Raw genomic sequence first — 19,244 nt, 5'->3', positions numbered from 1 at the left:
TAAAGAAAGAAAATATTAAGAAAATCATAAGGAAGAGGAAATACACTTACAGTATTGAAAAAAATCGGTGCGTAAATAGACCCACGCAGTTAAAACTCAAGTTGTTCAAGGGTCAACTGTAATTCTAGGGTATTTTATAACTGTTCTCTGAATCTTCAGCCAATTATTCATTCCGTTTTTGGTTATGAAGTAGTGTATAATTCAAGTACACTTTAAGAATCTGAGCAGTACTGAATATGTTCATACATAATCGCTATGAAAAGTAAAACACAGTAACAATCCTTTCCCGATTCCTTTTAATAAGCCTGAATATTTCTTTACCTGATTATTATGCTCTATTATGCTCTACCGTTTACTAGGAAAAAAATTTCTGTCACATGGAAAACAAAGGCTATACTTTTGCTTCAGAGGAATTCTGTTCTAAAAGCTGCACGTAGTCTCACAGGCATTCAGATCTTTTTAAAAACATTTCCTTGAATAGATACTTATCTCCACATACTAGCAAGAAAAGGCAATATTTAGAAAGAACACAGTGCTATTTTACTTACTGCCATATTATTGATGTTTGTGCCACAACCAAATAGAGTTATGGTCTAAAAAAAAAATTAAGGCTCAATCTAAGTAAACTGATGACTAGAAATATTTTCCTATAGCTATATGTCCTGATCAAACTAAATTTAAATCCTTACTTCACACTCTAAATGAAAAATATACCATTCTCTGAAGCAGAGCACTGTAAGTAGATGAAATAGCAAACAGCAGGGTCAGTAAGCCACAGCAGGTAAGGGGGTTGCTAAAGCCCACGCTGGAATGAGAGAAACATGTACCAGGATGGGTCCTGCAGGGCCCTGCTCGTCTCTACTGGATGTTATTTCCACGTCCCAACCACCCAATGAAGGGGGAAGAAAACAGAAGAAAATATCTTGCTTTCAATTCCAGAAAGGGTTATTAGCTACCCCGTAAGGACTGACCAGACCCTCACATAGGCCCTCTGCACTCTGCCTACTCAGCACGGACCAGAAGCCCCTAACCAAACAATGGGGTGTGGGGAGGACAAGGGCAAAGTGACAATTCCCAAAGTAGGGAATTTCACAGAAATCTCTCCACGAGTATTGATCTATCTAAATACATCAAGTTTCTTGGTACTAAACCACTTTCTCTGCTAACCACTGATTTCATTAGAAAAAAATGAGAAAGCCCCATAAGATTCAACTTTCAAAATTAAAATCCTTTTATTAATTGCTGCTTTTTTACAGTAAAAGTATAGGCTGCTATTACTTTGAGTGCAACAACATTTCAAGGATTTGCCACATTCCACTTTTATGCTACTGTCCAGTAACTGAGAGGAATAAAGTATTCAAACTTCTTAGTAACAGTACCCTTAATGCAGTCACCCAGGGATATGCCATCAAAACCACAACTCAACTACTTGATCAAGGACTACAACCTCTTAGCAGTAAGTAACTAGATAACAATAGTGCCAATTACCTTCTAGTTTCTTCACCTTGGCTTCTAGTTTCTTCTTCCTAAAAATAAAATTCTTTATGTTAAAATGGTGTGTGTGTGTGTGTGTGTGTGTGTGTGTGTGTGTGTGTGTGACAGGAAAAATATACATTGAAGTTTGTGGTACATTTATTTTTAATTACTCATGTTTATATAACAAAGTAAATTATCAACCACAACGAGCAGCACACATCAACCATTAAAATTACCAGCAATCGTTCTAAAGATAGAGCAAGAAAAATAGTATGCTACTTAGTGTAATAGTTCTAAAATGGACAAAAGGAATGTGTATTTATCTCTCTGAACCATAGTGGTCTCACCTATGAATCAAACTGATGTGTCTGGATGGTTTCCTAGATTCAATGCAGACTCTAGTTAGGCAATGCTACTTCAGGGAGCATGAATGGTGGGAGTGCTCACACCACCACTATAAGAGAGGGGCCATGGCTGGAGACAGGCAGTTGTTTTAAGATGGATTTGAGTCAGAGAAGAGAGATAACTCTCTGGGAAAGAGTGTCTGAGTGCTACATCAACATTAAACTACTGTATGTGTAGTTCACAAGTTAGTTGAATAATGTGAAATAGTATTAAATGTCAGATCAATTGGATGCTTCTGAACAGCCCTTTTTGTGCATAATAAAGACACCCACTCCATATAATATCAGTTAAAGTACTTGTACAAAGAAAAGAGTAAATAATGTTTTCACACACAGATACACACACATATATGCCATACAAACCAAAAACATGTTTACAGAGTTCTCTCTTTGGGTAGCCCTTTGACAAGTGATGGCTTATTTAACCCTCCTCATAATCCTTCAAGGTAGTTCTAATTTCCATTTTACAGATGTGGACACCAAGGTTGAGGGACATTCAAGATTGCAGTTAATTACAGCCAACAAACCCAAAGACAGAGAAAAGAGAAACACTACTAATTTAAGAATTTTCAAAGATGAAAACCCTATTTCCAAAGTAATTTTAAAACTACTTACTGAGCATCAGTTTTCAAGCATTCTTCTTTTACACGAGCATATTCCTGATGAGTGTCCTGATACAACTTTAGAGAACTCTAAAAAAAATAGACATATACTATCAATTTGAAAGTCATGACCATCAGTAATAACTTATTTTGACCTTGAAAAGCTAAATGATTATCATTTAACAGTATGAAATTAACCAAATAAGTAATATATTAAGCAGGAAAACCAAAGTACAATTCACTGAACATTTTAAAGGCTATAACTAGATCCTTATCAAATGTAGTATGATTAATAGTCTAATCAAAGCTATAAAATTGAAAATACATTAATTTTAAGGAAAGTCCAAATCTTAATACTGAATATTCAATAGTTAATATTTCTGTCTCTACCAAATAAAATTCAACAAAGCCTAAAGAAATTTTAGAGCTTAATATAAGCTATTGTTACTAGTATGCAAAAATATAAAACACATTGTTATACTTAACAGTAAATGGAGAAAATGTGTCAACATCAATCAATATATATACCCTGATGGCCACTATGGGATGGGAAAGAAACTGTTATTGAATAGCATTATATCATAATATAATGTGTATATGATATTTCTTTAATCACCATAGCTCTGAGAGACGGGCTTTATGACCTCTTTTCACAGATGAGGGGTCTGAGGGTCCACAAGCTGACTTAGTCTTCCAAAGTCACAGTGAGTGAGTGAGGAGGGCTTATCATTCAGGTCTGACTCCAGCTCCTGCTTCCTCTCAGATAAGGCTGATGAGATTATTATATAATCAGAGGTAGACAAAATTCAATGTCTTGGTTGTTTTTGTTTAACTTTCATTGCATAGACAAATATATAAAACAGAATTCTATAGAAATAGGAAAGTCAATCACTGTTAAATTACATAAGACCTCAGATAGGTGCATGACATTATTAAAATGCCACAATTTGAAGACTGAGAAGCACAAATACTATCCTGAGAAGAGCTTGAGAGAACAGATAAAGAAGCCAAGAATCATCCCAGCTTGGCTACAACTTGTCTGATGCAAACTACCTCACTTTATTGGCTTCAGATTTTTCTTATCTGTAAAAGCCATGAATTCTCTTCTAAGACTCCTATAAAGAGTAAACCAAAATTTATATAGAAAAACAAGCTTATACAATTTTAAGTAAACTGTTTTATTGCAACTTGATCTTGAAATAGAGAACGATTTTGCTACTTTAAATTTTTTGCATGTTATTTTATACTTAAAGCAAAAAAACGAACGAACAAACAACAAAAACAAGTGTGAAAAGGCAATCAATGCAGGACACAGGAAGCCATAAAAATTCACAACTAGAAAGGTCCTCTACTAAACCTCTCATAAAGCATAAGCAACTAATACAGAATTACAAATCTAATGATCACTGTAAGGGTCAAGCCATAAATCAACTAGTTCAATGTTCACTAAGTACAGTAACACACTTAGGAATCTTGACTACCACTGATTTCCTTTGTTAACATATAAAATGTCCCCTTATCCCAATTACAGTGAATTAGCAGCTCTTAAATGAAGATAAAGCACTGGAGAAAAATTACGTTAGGTACCTTTTTCTCTTCTAGCTCAGCTCTTAGAGATCCCAGTTCTTCCTGACATTTCTGCAGAGGAGAAATTTTTTGAAGCATCTGTTCCACTTGATGATGAAGAGTGCTATTCTCTCTAAAAATGGACAATGCAACACAAGAGAACCTACAATGAATTATTAAATATACCTATTGGTGATTTTTGATTATTTTCTAAACAGAAACAAAAAAGGAATAAAAGGATTTCTTTTTTTAAATACATTCTCTACTTATACCAACATGATCCTCATGTTGCTTTTTATCTCTTTGGCATTATAGTCTATTTCTAATAAAAGTATATCAAAAAGCCACTTGAAAAGCAGATAAAGCAGATTCTCAATCTGCTGGAGAAAATATTAAAGGGCAATCTGCCAAGAAGGCTGGCTCTTCCAATCTTAAACTCATCCCCATTCATTCAAATTAAATGATAGGCAATTTTGTGATTCAGTTTACAACCATGGTTTTTTTGGCTTTCTTCTAAGTGATAAATGTAATCAGTGTTTGGAATATTGCTAAATTTTTACATAAGTTTATTTAAAATTATTTCAAATACACAAGTAAAATAACCCCAGTCTAATTCATGTAAATGATAATAATTATATAGCAATAAGCATCATCTTAATGGCAACATGATCACTAAAAGTTATTGAAAAGTCAAACCACGCCATAATTTATTATCTTAATAAGAAATTCATTTGAGAAACATGAATCTTCTTTTATTATGAGTATCAAAACAACATTCTAAATAATGGGTCAGACCTATTTGGCACTTTTTTCAAATCCATCCACTTAAAAATGTAGGCTGATAAGTGTCTCCCCCAAATCAAATATGAAAACAGACAGCTTACCTTCTGGCAAACTGCAGCTGTAAAACTTGTTAAAGAAAACTCTGAGAATTTTATCCACTGATACTTGTCTGAAGACAAAACTCACTTAAAAACAGTATTTCAATGTATATACAGGCAAGATCATAATTCTTAAAAAACAATTTTCAAAGTTCCATCTATAACATACATATAGCATAATGAAAAGATTTTTACTGAGTTATTCCTTTTCATAATATGTACCAACAGTCAAAATATCCACTTCTCGAAATTAAAAAGGTATCTGATTAAATATACAATCAGTATTAAATTCCAAGAATAAAGACAATATGAAACTAATGGATACTACTCCGAATCCTGTATATATCAGAACACCCAAATAACCTGTCCTTCACTTCTCAAATGATCCAGAGAATAATTCCACCAAACAAGAGTTATGCTCTTACTAAAACTGTATATAACTACATTCAATGAGTAATAAAGACAGGGAGAATATAAAATCTAAATAATCCCTCACTTTTACAATTTACACAATCTGATAACTTCATTTCCCATCTCAAGCTGCCAGTAATGTTATAAAATAGCAAAAAGTAATACCTGTAAATTTCATCTCCTATAAATTACTACCCATACCACAATACAGCAAATGTTTATTTGTAACAAGTCTGTATCCGCCTCTATTAGAATGTAAGCTTCTCAAGATTAAGGAGTATATTTTATTCAGCCTATATTACTGCAGTCTTTGCAAGAAAGAAAAGTTCAGAAAACATCTGATGAAATAAAATTGTTCTGCCCTTCAGAAAGAGGAACTAATAACTCAGCGGTCAGAATTCAAGTCACAAAAAAGTAAGAAATCACGTTATACAAGAAAGCCATACAAACCCTGCAACATTGGTACCACAAGTTATAGACCAAATTACTACATACTTGAGGTACAGCAAATACATACTTGGGGCAAATGCCAAATGTGTTTTAAAAAATCTATATTTAGCCCTGGCCAGCATGGCTCAGTTGGTTGGAGCATCGTCATAGTACAGTGAAAGGTTGTGGGTTCAATTCCTGGTCAAGGCACATACTTAGATTGCGGGTTTGATCCCAGGTTAGGGTGCATGTGGAAAGGCAACCAATCGATGTTTCTCTCTCTCTCTCCTTTTCCCTCTCTCTAAAAATCAGTAAGCATGACCTCAGGTGAGAACTTAAAAAAAAAAAATTATATATTTACCTACAGCTGACACAGAAGAAGATTACCAATTCATAGAATGGAAATTCAATAATAATTGAAAGTTTCATCAATTTTTAACTTATTCTAACAAATTTTATTTTGAAAATTCTGCAAATTTTAGAAAAGTGAGTAATTTTCCTGCTTACTTGTCTAATTACCTCAAAAAGATTATGTCATCTCTTCCCAAAAGGATATAATAAACACATATTCTAACACTGGAATTGTCTACCTATTTTTCTATGTAGCTAATTAAAAGTACTTGAAATAACTGTTTCTGCAGTTTTTATAAGCAAACATATTACTCTTGCAATATTGCACACTTACAGTTAAATAGACTGATAGTTTCAACAAATAAGGCACACAAAAAATTCAATGACTTATATTTTAGAATGTAAAAAACCAGATACAAAAAGTAAATCTCAGTGTTATGCTCAATTTTATTGCTCTAATCGCAAATTAGATATGATGGTACCAACATAAACAAATAAGTCCAGGGTGCCAGACGTAATACTGAAGCAGGCCTTGAGTAACTGTTAAAGGTGACCAGCACAATCTGTCCCGACATTTAAGCTGAAGTTGTACTTCAGTGACTCCCTGAAAATGATGTGTTTTTATGAGAGAAATTTTATTTTTATGGGAGAGAAATAATTCAGAGTGTCATTACCACAGATGAGGAAGAATCAATTACACACACTATTTTCACCCTACCGAGAAATTATTTGACCAGAGGCCAACTACATCACAGGTGCTCTACATGGTTATTGAACAAATAGTAACTATGAGCCCAAGATATACATTAATCTCTATAAGTTACAACACTATTTAACACAAGTCAATTTTCTAACATTCTGAATATTCCTACAGGGCACTTCTTGCAGAAATCCCCAAATACTCTTTTATTCAGCTTCACATTATTACTGAGCCTAAAGAACATACAGCATGTCCTTTGTACAAATGAAAAAGACCTACTCATTAAAAAGCTTGACATCTTAAGAATATCAAAATCAATGACAAAAACAAAATAAATTCTAAAATAAAGAGACCTGTAGTCTTTATTGGGAACTATGTATTAACAGTAAAAGATCAACTGTTTACTGTGCTGTTATAAATACTCCCTATTTTAAGCCTGTAAATACTGCCCTCCAAAAGATAACTATGAAAATCTCACATTTCTTTAAAAAATCATAAGTAAATTTAAAAATTCAAACAAAGTCAGTAAAAGGATATCATCACATTTCTTCTGATACTCTGTTAACAAATTACTGCAACAAAGAAAATAATTGTTAAACTATGTTAAAACTATGTTTCAAAATATGCAAGGCACCTTTCTTCATATACAATAAATTTGTTTAATTATGTATACAAACATACATATATTACCTTAAATTCACTGGATATATGAACTTTTCATTTAAAAATCCCTTTGATCTAACTATTATCTTAGCCTATAAATTATGTGACTTCTATAGAATTTTAAAAAATTAAATCTTGCACCATAGCTATGAAATACTGTAAGGAAATTTGGGGCCCTGTCCTAAAGCTAAAAAGGCTTTAAAGATAGAAGACAGCTTTAAAAAAATATCCAATCTCGACAAAAAAATCACTTCCTAAGCCATGAGCCTTTTTGTAAAGGTTAAAGATGAGGACGGGAGTTTCATTATAATCAGTACACCACCACAGAGGCCTCAGAAGATAAAACTCTAGTTTGCTTTTAGGCCCAGGGGTCTAACACCACCTCCCACTTCAGCTTGTTTGTAGGTCAATGAAGCTTAGTCAAACACATGAAAACATACTCACTCTGTATTAATAATTTTTTGCTTCAAGGTAATTAATGCTTCAACATATTCATTTAAATTCTGAAAGAATAAAAAAAACTACAGTCAGCTACTTGTTTTTATATAAATTACTTTTAAATATAATTTTACTGTAACACGTCATTTACTATAAAATATAAACATATTATTTACTGTATTACATAAACACAGAAATTTGTAAACCTATTATTTCCATTGTGTATAACACACAGATATATGCTGTGTGATCCTGAGCCCATGCTGTCTCTCTCTGAATCTTTTATGTGAATGATGGAACTCTAACAGCAAGGTAGTTTTACAGATGCTCTGACTGTATGCACTTGATTTCAGTGTAGTGCACAGTTTACACTGCAAAATATCAACAAGCTTGGGAATCAGTGACACCAGGTTCCTCCTCTCAGCCATGCCTCAGAGAAATTGTCCTCCCTCATTTAACAGGAGCTTTGCTTTTTAAAGAAGTCTCTTCCTGGGACACTGTGAACACCTGGAACAGGTAGACTAGACCAAGAACAGAGGGGCCAGGTACACCTAATGCATGCTGGCGACCTGCTGCTTCTCCTCATTAAGCTTCCAGACAGTGGCAATCAATCCTTTTGCTCTCCAGGCAGAGACTGGAAATAATTTCTGAGGATCTGAGGAACTCTAACCTGCATGAAGGTAAGACCTAACGGCACTGGCATCAGACATTATTTAATCAATAAGCGGCCTACCCAGACCTACTGCAATAAAACTCAGAAAGAAACTTGTAACACGAGAGACCAAAACAAGCCAAAGAAACTTGTAGTAAGCAAAAACTGAGAAAACTTCAAAATAAATTAATATGATCTGAAATAAATTATATTAAATTCACAAAACAAGAAGTTATTTTTAAAAGAAATAATCAGAGCTCTTAGAAATTAAAATAAAAAGATCTTAAAAATTAAGACTGTAAACACCCACTAGCATGGTTAAAATCAAAATGACAGGCAATGACAAGTGCTGAAGAGGAAGCAGAGAAATTGGAACCCTCATACATTGCTGGTAGAATATGAAATGATGCAGCTGCTGTGGAAAACAGCTTGGCAGTTCCTCAAACTGTTAAACAGAGTTAACCATATGATCCAGCAATTACACTCCTAGGTATATACCCAAGAGAATTGAAAACACATGCCCAGGCCAAACTTGTACCCTCTTATTTATAGCAGTATTATTCACACTAGCCAGAAAGTAAAAATAAACTCAATGTCCATCAACTGATGGATAAACAAAATGTCATACAGCCATACAAAGTGATTATTTGGCAATGAAAAGGAATGAACACAAGCTACAACGTGGATGAACCTTGAAAACATTATGCTAAGTGAAAGAAGCCAGTCACAAAAGGCTACCTGCTGTATGATTCCATTCATAAAAATTGTTCATAATAGGCAAATTCAGAAACAGAAAGTAGATTAGTGGCCGGGAGTGGAGGGGTTAGGGGAGAATAGGAATGCCTGCTAATACAGGGTAGGGCAAGAGTAGGTTTACAGTTGTTCATATAAAAAATACAATAATTAATAAATAATAGTACAAGAATAAACTCTGTTTCACGTACTCGAAACTGTAAGCTTACTTTTGTCCCATCCTGAATTTAAGAGATTTCTTGATGGGGACACAGGGGTGTGTGGATTAACTTATTTCACAATTACATAGTGGTGACAAGATTATATAACTGTGAACATACTAAAAACCATTGAATTGTACATATAAAAGGATAAATTTCATGGTATGTGAATTATACCTCAAAATTTGTTTTAAGTATTTAAAAACAGGGACGCAAAATAAAAGATTTAATAATAATAAAGTTGAGCCCAGTCGGACATGGCTCAGCAGTTGAGCATCGACCTAGGATCCAGGAGATCGGGGTTCGATTCCCGGTCAGGGCACATGCCTGAGTTGCGGGCTCCATCCCCAGTCGGGGGCGTGCAGGAGGCAGTCGATCAATGATTCATCATTGATGTTTCTCTCTCTCTCTCTCCCTCTCCTTTCCTCTCTCTGTAAATATGTTTCAGTAAAAACATATTAAAAAATATATATATATAATAATAATAATAATAAAGTTGAAAAACTGTTCCCCAAAATAAAGCAAACCACAAACATGTAAAAGAATAAAGAAAAAGACAGAGGTCCACATGCCCAAAAATAATTATTGAGTTCCACAGAGAGAGTAACAGAAAAGATGGGGAGATCATCAAAGAAATACTAATGTTCAAGAAAAAAAATCCCAGAAATGAAGCCAGAAGTTTCCAAATTGAAAGGGCCCAAATACACGAATACAAATAGGATCCAACCATGACACATCAGTATAAAATTTCAGAACATCGGAGACAAAGCGAAGAGCCTATAAGAATCCTGAGAGAGAAAAAATATGAAAAGAGTCATATACAAAGAATGTGGAATCAGAATGGCTTCAGACTTCAACAGTAATCTAGAAAGCAAAAAATCTAGAGGCCAGAAAGCAAGCCTTCAAAATTCTGAAGACAAATGAATTCCAAGTAAAAGTCTACACAAACTAGCAATCAATAGTGATAGTAAAAGAGGCATTTTCAAATCTGCAGTCTCCACAAACTTACTTCCTAGACATCCTTGTTCAGGGAGGTACTGAAGGATGTAAACAGGCTCCACCAAATTCATGGATAAACTGAGAGAGGACAATGTGGGACACAAAGAAGAGATAAAGAAAGTGACTCTAGGAAGGCAGCTGAATGCCAGATTAGAGCTGAAGGCTCAGGAGGGAATTTTTCCCCTAAGAAGAAAATGATACAATATCTGCTGGAATGAAAACTTTAAAAGGCAAAGAAGTGCAAGTGAGTGTATATAGTTGGTTTTCGTCAAGCACTTAAATTATATTTTTGGTAAAAGTGATTCTTCCTCTTTTTCCATTCTGTTTCAAGTTCTTTGCTAGTTGATCTTATGTTCCCCACCTTGCTCCCAGATGCCATCTGTAATGTAAAGTACTATGCTAGAGACATTCCAGAGACCTCAGACTCTAAAGTCACACACAACTGGATTCAAATTCTTGTTCCTCCACTTTCTGGCTGAGTGATTTTGGGCACATTTACTTGACTTCTCCCAGCTTCAGAACCATTTCTAACTGCATAGATAAGATGAACACTGGGAGGCCACAAAACTGGCTTGCTATCAGGATTAAATAGGATGAGCCAGTGTTTAACCCAGCCCCCAGTATAAAGCAAGCACTCAACATTTTTAAGGTGAATAAGTTGAATTGAGGATATAATAATCAATCAGAGGAAACAAGGAAACCCAGGAAAAGAAAAGTAATCGTAATACTCCAGAGCTTAGCTCTGAATAACATAACATAGTTAGGTCAGCGTCCATAATGATCTAACTGAAATAGTAACAACTGGACTGAGGACTGGAGGCGGGGGGTGGGGAGAAGGGGTACTGAGGTGTGGTGGGGTACAGGTCAGAAAGAGAGCTCAATTCTCACCTTCCAAAGTCAAAAATCAAAGAACATACCTAAAAATGAAAAGCAAGAAGTAGCAAAACAAGTCTATTATTTAACAGTACGGAAGTTCATTATGCAGCACACACTGTGCAAACAATTAAAAGTGCTGTCTATTGGAAAGGGAATGAGAGGAGATGGGAGCTGTCTAACAAATCTTGTATCTCTAGCTCTCTCTCTAAACTATGTTCATATAAAACTAATAAAAGCAAAACTAATAAAAACTTAAATTCACAAAACATAGCACTATACAAGAAAACAAAGCACATACTAAATGAAGATGACTTCTTGGTTTCCTATAGCATTCTAGTCTCTAACTTTTTTCCTAAGGCGTGGTTGGGTTAGCAGTTCAAATTTGGTCAGATACTGACTGCAGTGTCCAAATAAAACATTCTATTTTTTCCATCTGATTAAAATATCACTTATGTTGGGTGCAACCAAGGCCTCCAACAAAAAAATCTGAGTTGTGAACGCTGAGCAGTCTGTGTCTAGGTGGAGGGCCTTTGGAACCCCGACCCACATTCATTCTCAGGTGCGCGCAGTGCCCTACTACTGCCCAGCCTCCAGGGAAGGAAGTGAGGTTCAGGGTATTCTTCCTCTCCAGGAAAGGTTAAGGTGGTGTGGTTTCTTTGATTACTGCTTTTCTCCCAACAGCCGTGCTCTTCTGAATTTCTATTCCAATGTCAATTGGAAGGCTCAGATTTACTCTCAATTTTCTCCTCTCCTACCACACCAACTTTTGTTTTTCTTTGCTCTGTGTGAGTTCCTCAAGCTATGTTTTATATTTACTCACTGGGCCACTAACACAATACCAAGAGGAGCCCATTACTCAGACTTTCTGTTCCCCATTCACTCCTTTTTCATAGTGTACTGTTTTAATTTTATCTATACAATCTCCTCCTCAATGTCACTGTGAATATATAGCACTGGAGAAAAGAAATCCCCTCTGCGCTTCCTATCTTCCCTTCCCTTCTTGTGGAAGTGGAATCAACACAGTGGCTGAGCACAGGGGGCGAGGGGAGAGGGCAGCAGGACAACCTTGGCAAGGAGCGAGCCAGCTGGCCTGGCCAGGGTAGTTTACAAACTACTACTACTAAATAAGTAAAATCTATAGATACATAGCAAATAAGTAAGTAGATAATTTGGGGAAGAGTCAACTGCCTGTGTCACTACTATTCTAACACTGCTATCCTTTGGGGTGGGAAGATTCTTAGTTGTGGAAGCTGTCCAGTACACTCAGGGATGTTTGGCTGCATCCCTGGCCTCTACTCACTAGCTGGCCAGAGCACCCCCCACTTGTGTGTACAAGAGTCACCACTGCAGGCCTGAAACTGCTATCCCTAGAAAAACTTGCTGGCAAGGCAGACCCTTGGCTGGAGTCTGGGAACTTGGAATTCTGGAGGGTTCCCACCTGTCTCTCCAGCCTGGTCTTCCATTGCCCTTACCTGTGGCTTTTTGTGCCTAATCCATCATAAACTACTTTCTCCCCTCCAAGCCTATGCATATGAAATATTCCTGTCCACAATACTCTCCTTACACTTCCTCCCTCTAAATTAACAATAAATCATTCTTCAGACCTCAATTTAGGTTCACTTCCTCTTACAAAGCCTTCAGTTGTCCCTCCTAGATGTACCCTGTACATCACCCAACATAGTACTTACTGCATTGTTTATAGACCGGTTGCTTTCTCACTCATCTGTAATCTCACCTAGAACATGAGCTCCATGCCTCTTCAGTTCTTAATTGTATTCCAACACACACCATGGCATCACAGATGCAGGGATGCTCAATAAATGATTGCTAAATGAATAAATTACAATTCTGTGAGCATCCCTGTAATATACCCATTTACAAATCAATGTCTATGGGGGCATATGTGTGAAGCTCCAAATTATGAAGTTCAAACCATTGACAATTATCAATGGGAGTCCAGTACAAGTTTATATGAATGACAGGCTCAAATGTGCTCCAAAGACAGTCAACACCATCTATTCTGAAGCTATTCTAGTTACATTAGCTAAAGAGCACAACCATATGACTCAAATTCTCATATGGATCCTCAGACTTAAAACGTTTGGCTCTGCAATGAATGAAACTGGTTAAGAAAAAAAAGGGGGGGTGGTGCTTCTCCATCAGAATAAAGTGACTATGGCAGCCTGACTTAAAACCACTGTTTTTTAATATATGTGTGTGTGTGTGTGTGTGTGTGTGTGTATATAATATCTTTATTGATTTTAGAGAGAGGAAGGGAGGAGAGATAGAAACCAATGATGAGAGAGTCGTTGATCGGCTGCCTCCTGCACGCCCCCGACTGGGGATCGAGCCCACAACCCGGGCAGGTGCCCTGACTGGGAATCAAACCCCGATCTCCTGGATCCTAGGTTGATGCTCAACCACGCAGCCACGCCCAGTTGGGCAATATATTTTTTATTATTGATTTTAGAGAGAGGAAGAGAGAGGGAGAGATAGGAACATCAATGATTAGAGAGTCACTAATCGGCTGCCTTCTGCCTACCCTCAATGGGGATCGAGCCAGCAACCCGGGCATGTGCTGGGACCAGGAATCTAACTGTGACCTCCTGGTTCATAGGTGGACACTCAACCACTTAGCCACACTGGCCAGGCAAAACCATTCAATTTAAGACTTGTTTACTTGTGCATAACATCATCAGAGTAAGTAAGGACCACAATGGTTTGTAATTACCAAAGTCTGGCAGCCCGTATGGACATTAAGCTATAGATCTCTGGTGAACCATTGCAATAAGGGTGAGAAAACAGAGATGAGGTAATGTGTGAGACTACAAGTAAAAAAGATGCATAAAATGTGGTCATCTATACATTTCTGAATCAAGCAAACACACTGTATCTTTTCAACCACTAAGAAAAAGATGACAGGGAGGAGTACAACATGAAAGGAGATTTCCAGTGAGAACAAACAACTGTTCAATTCAGCTGAACCATTACAGCTCAGAATGAAGTCATAGCACTGGTGCAAGTGCCTCCTGCAGGGAAGGTGCCTGTGATATGCTTGTACATTTTCTTCAAGATCCAGAAGTTTCAGTGTGTTAAAACTACACAGTAGGATATCTTCTCTCTGTATGAAACCTCTTTAGTTTCTCGCTTGCATGACTCACTGGAAAGCAGAACTTGCTGTAGTACTATGTAACACCTGCGAAAACTTCTTTCCTAAGGTGGTTACTGACCTTGCACTGACAAATGCAATTACCTGTTCTCAATTCTCAAGCTTTCCAAAAATGATTTCTTATACACTTCCTGTTGAACTCTCTCTTTATCTGTTTCTCCTTTTCTCACCATTCCATGCTCACCTTTGTCATTACCCAGCTGGATTTTCTTCACTGCCACTAAGGTTTTCCAAGTTTCTTTTAAGTGACAGAACATATTCCTCCATTCTCCCATTCCCACTGCTTCCCAAATAAAATTCTTACAGTGAGCCCAGCACCCATCTAACTTAGCCTCTTCTCTACTTCCTTGGATGTACGTTAGGGTACCCTGGAGGCACTGTCCTTCACAAACAAAAAATGTGAACACAGATGAAATTCCCCAGTTCCAACGTCATTCCACATTTCCAACACCTTTGCTGGCTTGGTTTTGCTTTCTCCTGCCTCTACTAGTTCTCACAGTCACGCAGATTTTAAATCTCTGCACCTTCTATCTCCCTGACTTGGGATCTATCTACTCTGCATTTTCTCATAATCAGAACCTTTCTCTCCTCCATGCACAGGCCCAGGAAATTTCAATTAATCTAGGCTTTTATTATCACTAGTATGCATTAGGAAAATAATTTATTAGACCTAGTTGCACCTCCTCCATACCACCAACTGTTATTTTTACTATACACACTTCTCTTGTGTGGTAACTATGCAAAACCCTTCACTGCTCCATAACGGTGACAGAAATAAGAAAATTTTAAGGTGGTAACCATTCAAGGTCCCCTATAATCTGCCATGAATCTATTTTTCCCGCCTTACTTTGCAATATTAAAGACTTGTTCCAGAGACTATCACCCTCTTCCCCTAAAAAGACATTTCGGACAAAGAAAACTCAAATGCAATGGTGTGTCCAGATCTAGGGAAGAGGCCTGCAAACTAAGGCCCTTTGTCTGTTTTTGTAAATATTTTGATGGAGCACACCACACCCATCCTTTAGTACTGTCTGTGGCTGCCTTTACACTACAATGGCAGAACTGAGTAGTAATGAACAAGACCACCCACACCACCAAATATTTATGATCTTGCTCCTTACAGAAAGTCTGCAGACACCTGTGTTTAGAGGTTTAACAGAATTACTCCTATTGCTGTTGTGAGAACCAACAGTGGGAATGTGGCAACGGTGGAAGGAGGAAGACTCCTTAGGAGGCTACTGACATAATCTCCAGGCCATAGACTATAGTGGTTCACACAAGTTCAGAAGCAGTGGGGATGGTAAGAAGTGGATAACAAAGGCAGAGCCATATAATTAGTTGATGAATTGGATGCAGGTTTGAGGGAAAGGGAGCAACTAGTTTCTGGCCTAAGCAACCAGGACACAGTTGCTCCTTTTAAGCAAGAAGGGAACTACTACAGGTAGATCAGATTTTTGAAGGAAGATCAGACCCACAACTGAAGAGAAGAATTCACTCCGGTTGCTTTCCCACACAAAATCCTCCAATGACACTATTCTTTCAGAGTAATAGTCCAAATCCTCACAATGACTACAAGGGCCTGCATAATCAGACCCACCTTTTTGTGGCTTCATCAGATTCTGACAGCTACAGACTATGTCCCCCCCACCCAAAATGATTATGTTGAAATCTAATCCCCAATGTGATGGAATTTGGAGTTGGGGGCCTTTAGGAGGTGATTAAGTCATTAGAGCAGAGCCCTTGTGAATGGAATAATGTCCTTGTAACAGAGACCCCAGAGAACTCTCTTCCCCCTTCTGCCATGCGAAGACACAGGCAGAAGACAGTCATAAATCAGGAATCGGACCCTTACCAGCACCAAATGTGCTGGTGCCTTCGTCTTGGACTTCCCAGCCATGAGGACTGTGAGAAATAAATTTCTGCTACTTATAGCCAACTAGTTTATGGTACTGTTATAGCAGCCCTGAACAGATGAAGACACCAACATTCACTCCATCCCAGATACACGGTCTCCTTGCTATTCCCAAGCACACTGAGAAAGCTCATGTCAGGCCTCCACACCTGATTTTTCCACTGTCTGGAATGCTCTTCTCCCAAGATATCTACAGAGCTTATTCTCTCACCCCTGCCCCCAAACCTGCTCAAACATAACCTTTTCTGTGAGGCCTTCCCAGCACTCCTTAATTACCCTAGCCATTGGTCCCTTCCTGCCCCACTTGTTATCCCCTCTTCTCTGCTTAATTTATCTCCCATGTGTTTAATGCCTTCTCCTGTAACTTGTTTAATGTCTCCTATCCCCACCTCCTAGAATGGAAGCTCCAAGAGAGCAAGGGTATTTGTGTGTGTGTCCCCCGCTGTAATCACACTGCCTGAAACACAGCACGTGATCAATAAATACTTGTTGAATGAACTGGCCCAAAGAATAAATATAATTTACTAAAGATTCAAGATAACTTCACTCATGTTCCCAGAATTTTGAGAGGCAAAAAATTAAACCACGTTGCAAATGCCTTATATGCAACTCAACTCAATAATTTTATTACTAGTTCTCATATTCCAGAGTGCCAGTGCATGACTCCCCTTTCTCCCTCCCCTGCTCTCAACAATTAAAATGTCTGAGATCAGCTCATAGATAATAGACACACAAACACACACCTTTTCTTGGTGGCCTATCAGTCCTATATTCCTTTCTGGTCTCATTTCACCAGGACTCTTCCCTCTGCACCATGCTCACCCCAACCAGACCCTGTTCTGCTCCTCACTTCAGTAACCTTTCCACCTGTTAATCCCTCTATCTAGAAAGCCCCTCCCACACCTATTCTAGCCAGCTGCTTTTCATCTCCCAATGTCACCTCCTTGTCTGCCACCTCAGCCAAGAGACAAAACCATCATTTCAACTCCTCCTTTATCTTCTTCGTAAGACTTAAAACTTTCTAGTCTTATTTGCACAGGTATATCTCACTTATGAGAGCAGATCTTACCTATTTTGTTCACCACTATGGTCCCTCATGCCTAGAACACTATACAGAATAGGTGATGATTTTATTACATCTTATAGGTGAAGGTGGACAGCTCCACCTGACAATGAAAACCACTGATGGTAAGAAATTAAGAGACACCCGACATCAGAAGCTAGAAGGGTTTAGCTGGAAACGAGTATTTGGGACTATTTCCACTTCTTCACAAGATCTGCCGCCAGACATTAGTAGTAACTCCTTTTCTGTCACTATACAGAGCAGTCCACGCAGCCGTTAGAAACTTCCAGTGCCTGCATGCCTTTAATTGATAAATGACCCTCCCAGCCAACCCATTAGTCGCATACGATCCTGCCTCCGGGCAAGAAATATTTAAAGACGGGCCAGAACAAGCAAACACCTTAACCTCGATCCTCTCACCAACCTAAATGAAAGCCGTGGGGAGCCCTGAATCTGGATAAGTGAAAGAGGGGACCCTCCAGAGCTCGCTTACTCCCCCGCCCCACACCGCATCCGTGTACGTGAATCCTGGGTTCCAATCCTAAATCAAGCAAAGGAAATCGTTCCTAAAACGTCTGCTGTAGAAAGAGCAGGGGAGCCAGGAGGGCAGCGTGGGGGAGGGAAGCTTCCGCCGAGGAGCGGGAGCAGCGCGCGGAGGCGCGGCCCGTGCGCCTGGACCCCAGCCCCGCGTCCCGGCGCGCCCACCGAGCCCCTCCACGCCCCGTGCTCCGGGAAGGCGCCGCACCTGCTGCAGGGAGGCGCAGCCCTGACACCTCGAGAGATCCGCCGCCGCCCCAGGAGCCGCCGAGTGGGTCTCGCCCGGCATCATGGTGCCGCCGCCGGGCCCGGTGGGCCCGCGCGCCTCAGGGTCCCGCGGCCTTGGCCCTGTACTGCCTCTGCTGACGCCGCCGGGGCCGCCGCCTGCCAGGCCGCTTCCCGCCGTATCCGGGCGGGTCCATCCGTGCACAGAGGTCCCCGTGGAGCGGGCTAAGGGCTCTCCGAGCCAGAGCTGCCTCGGGCACTACAGAGAAACGCTACCCGGTGCGGCCCCCGAGCGCGACGCAGCCCAGCCAGGACCCCGCCCCGCCCTAGCTCGCCCCTCCCCTCTTCGCGGCATGAAGCTGCCTAGATTCTGCCTGATCAAAATAAGGAGCAGAGCCCTGCTGAAGCGGCTGGGACCACGCCCACAAAGGAAAAGTCAGTGATAGCATAGTCATCGGAGGTGTACTTCCTCCACCGTTTACGGGTTCATGTTTCCTTGCGGGCTTGCCGCGTGACAGACTTTCCATAGGCACCTAAAACATTCGACGAAAGGTAGATGGCCCTGCAATGACGTCATTTAAGGGGCCTCCCGCACTGGAAGGACCCCACCCTGCCCGGGTTAGTGCGAGATTTATAGCTGCAGGGAGCGGAGCGGTCCGAGTGCGGCCAGGTCCCGGAGGAGCGGAGGGGACTACAGTTCCCGACGCCCCGCGCGGCGGCGGCCCCGAGGGGTTCTTCTGGCCCGCCCGGGGAGCTTCGTCGCCTAGCCGCGGCCTTTGCTGACCGTGGCCTTTGCATCCTCCGGGAGTGTTTCTTCTCCGGGCAGCTCCCCCCATCCCAGTCTGCTGTCCTGCTGCGGCCCACTTGCTGTCCAACACCCCACACCTCCGGGCTGGTGCCCAGACCTATCCCCGCGACGCGGCCACCGCTCAAGGTC

General features: G+C 39.5%; 1 protein-coding gene across 2 annotated transcripts in view; it reads right to left on the bottom strand.

Annotated features, from left to right (window-relative positions):
• Nucleotides 1-18,603, bottom strand: part of ICE1 (interactor of little elongation complex ELL subunit 1) — a 50,935-nt gene extending 32,332 nt beyond the window's left edge. Inside the window, exons 1-7 of one of the 2 annotated variants that reach the window (XM_081131594.1) lie at nt 18,291-18,603; nt 7,928-7,986; nt 7,358-7,392; nt 4,933-4,951; nt 4,070-4,181; nt 2,496-2,572; nt 1,489-1,526 (exon numbers count right to left, since the gene is read on the bottom strand). In XM_081131594.1, coding sequence (XP_080987720.1) covers nt 1,489-1,526; nt 2,496-2,572; nt 4,070-4,181; nt 4,933-4,951; nt 7,358-7,392; nt 7,928-7,986; nt 18,291-18,374 — 424 coding nt within the window. In that variant the 5' untranslated portion in view covers nt 18,375-18,603. Of the gene's footprint in view, nt 1-1,488; nt 1,527-2,495; nt 2,573-3,098; nt 3,186-4,069; nt 4,182-4,932; nt 4,952-7,357; nt 7,393-7,927; nt 7,987-18,290 lie in introns of those variants that run through there. The other variant, XM_081131595.1, reaches the window with a different exon arrangement.
• Between the last annotated feature and the right edge of the window lie 641 nt (nt 18,604-19,244).

The sequence above is a fragment of the Miniopterus schreibersii genome (genome assembly GCF_964146895.1).
Source record: "Miniopterus schreibersii genome assembly, chromosome: 3".
In the NCBI taxonomy this organism is placed as follows: domain Eukaryota; kingdom Metazoa; phylum Chordata; class Mammalia; order Chiroptera; family Miniopteridae; genus Miniopterus; species Miniopterus schreibersii.
This window is presented reverse-complemented; position numbering and strand designations above follow the sequence as displayed.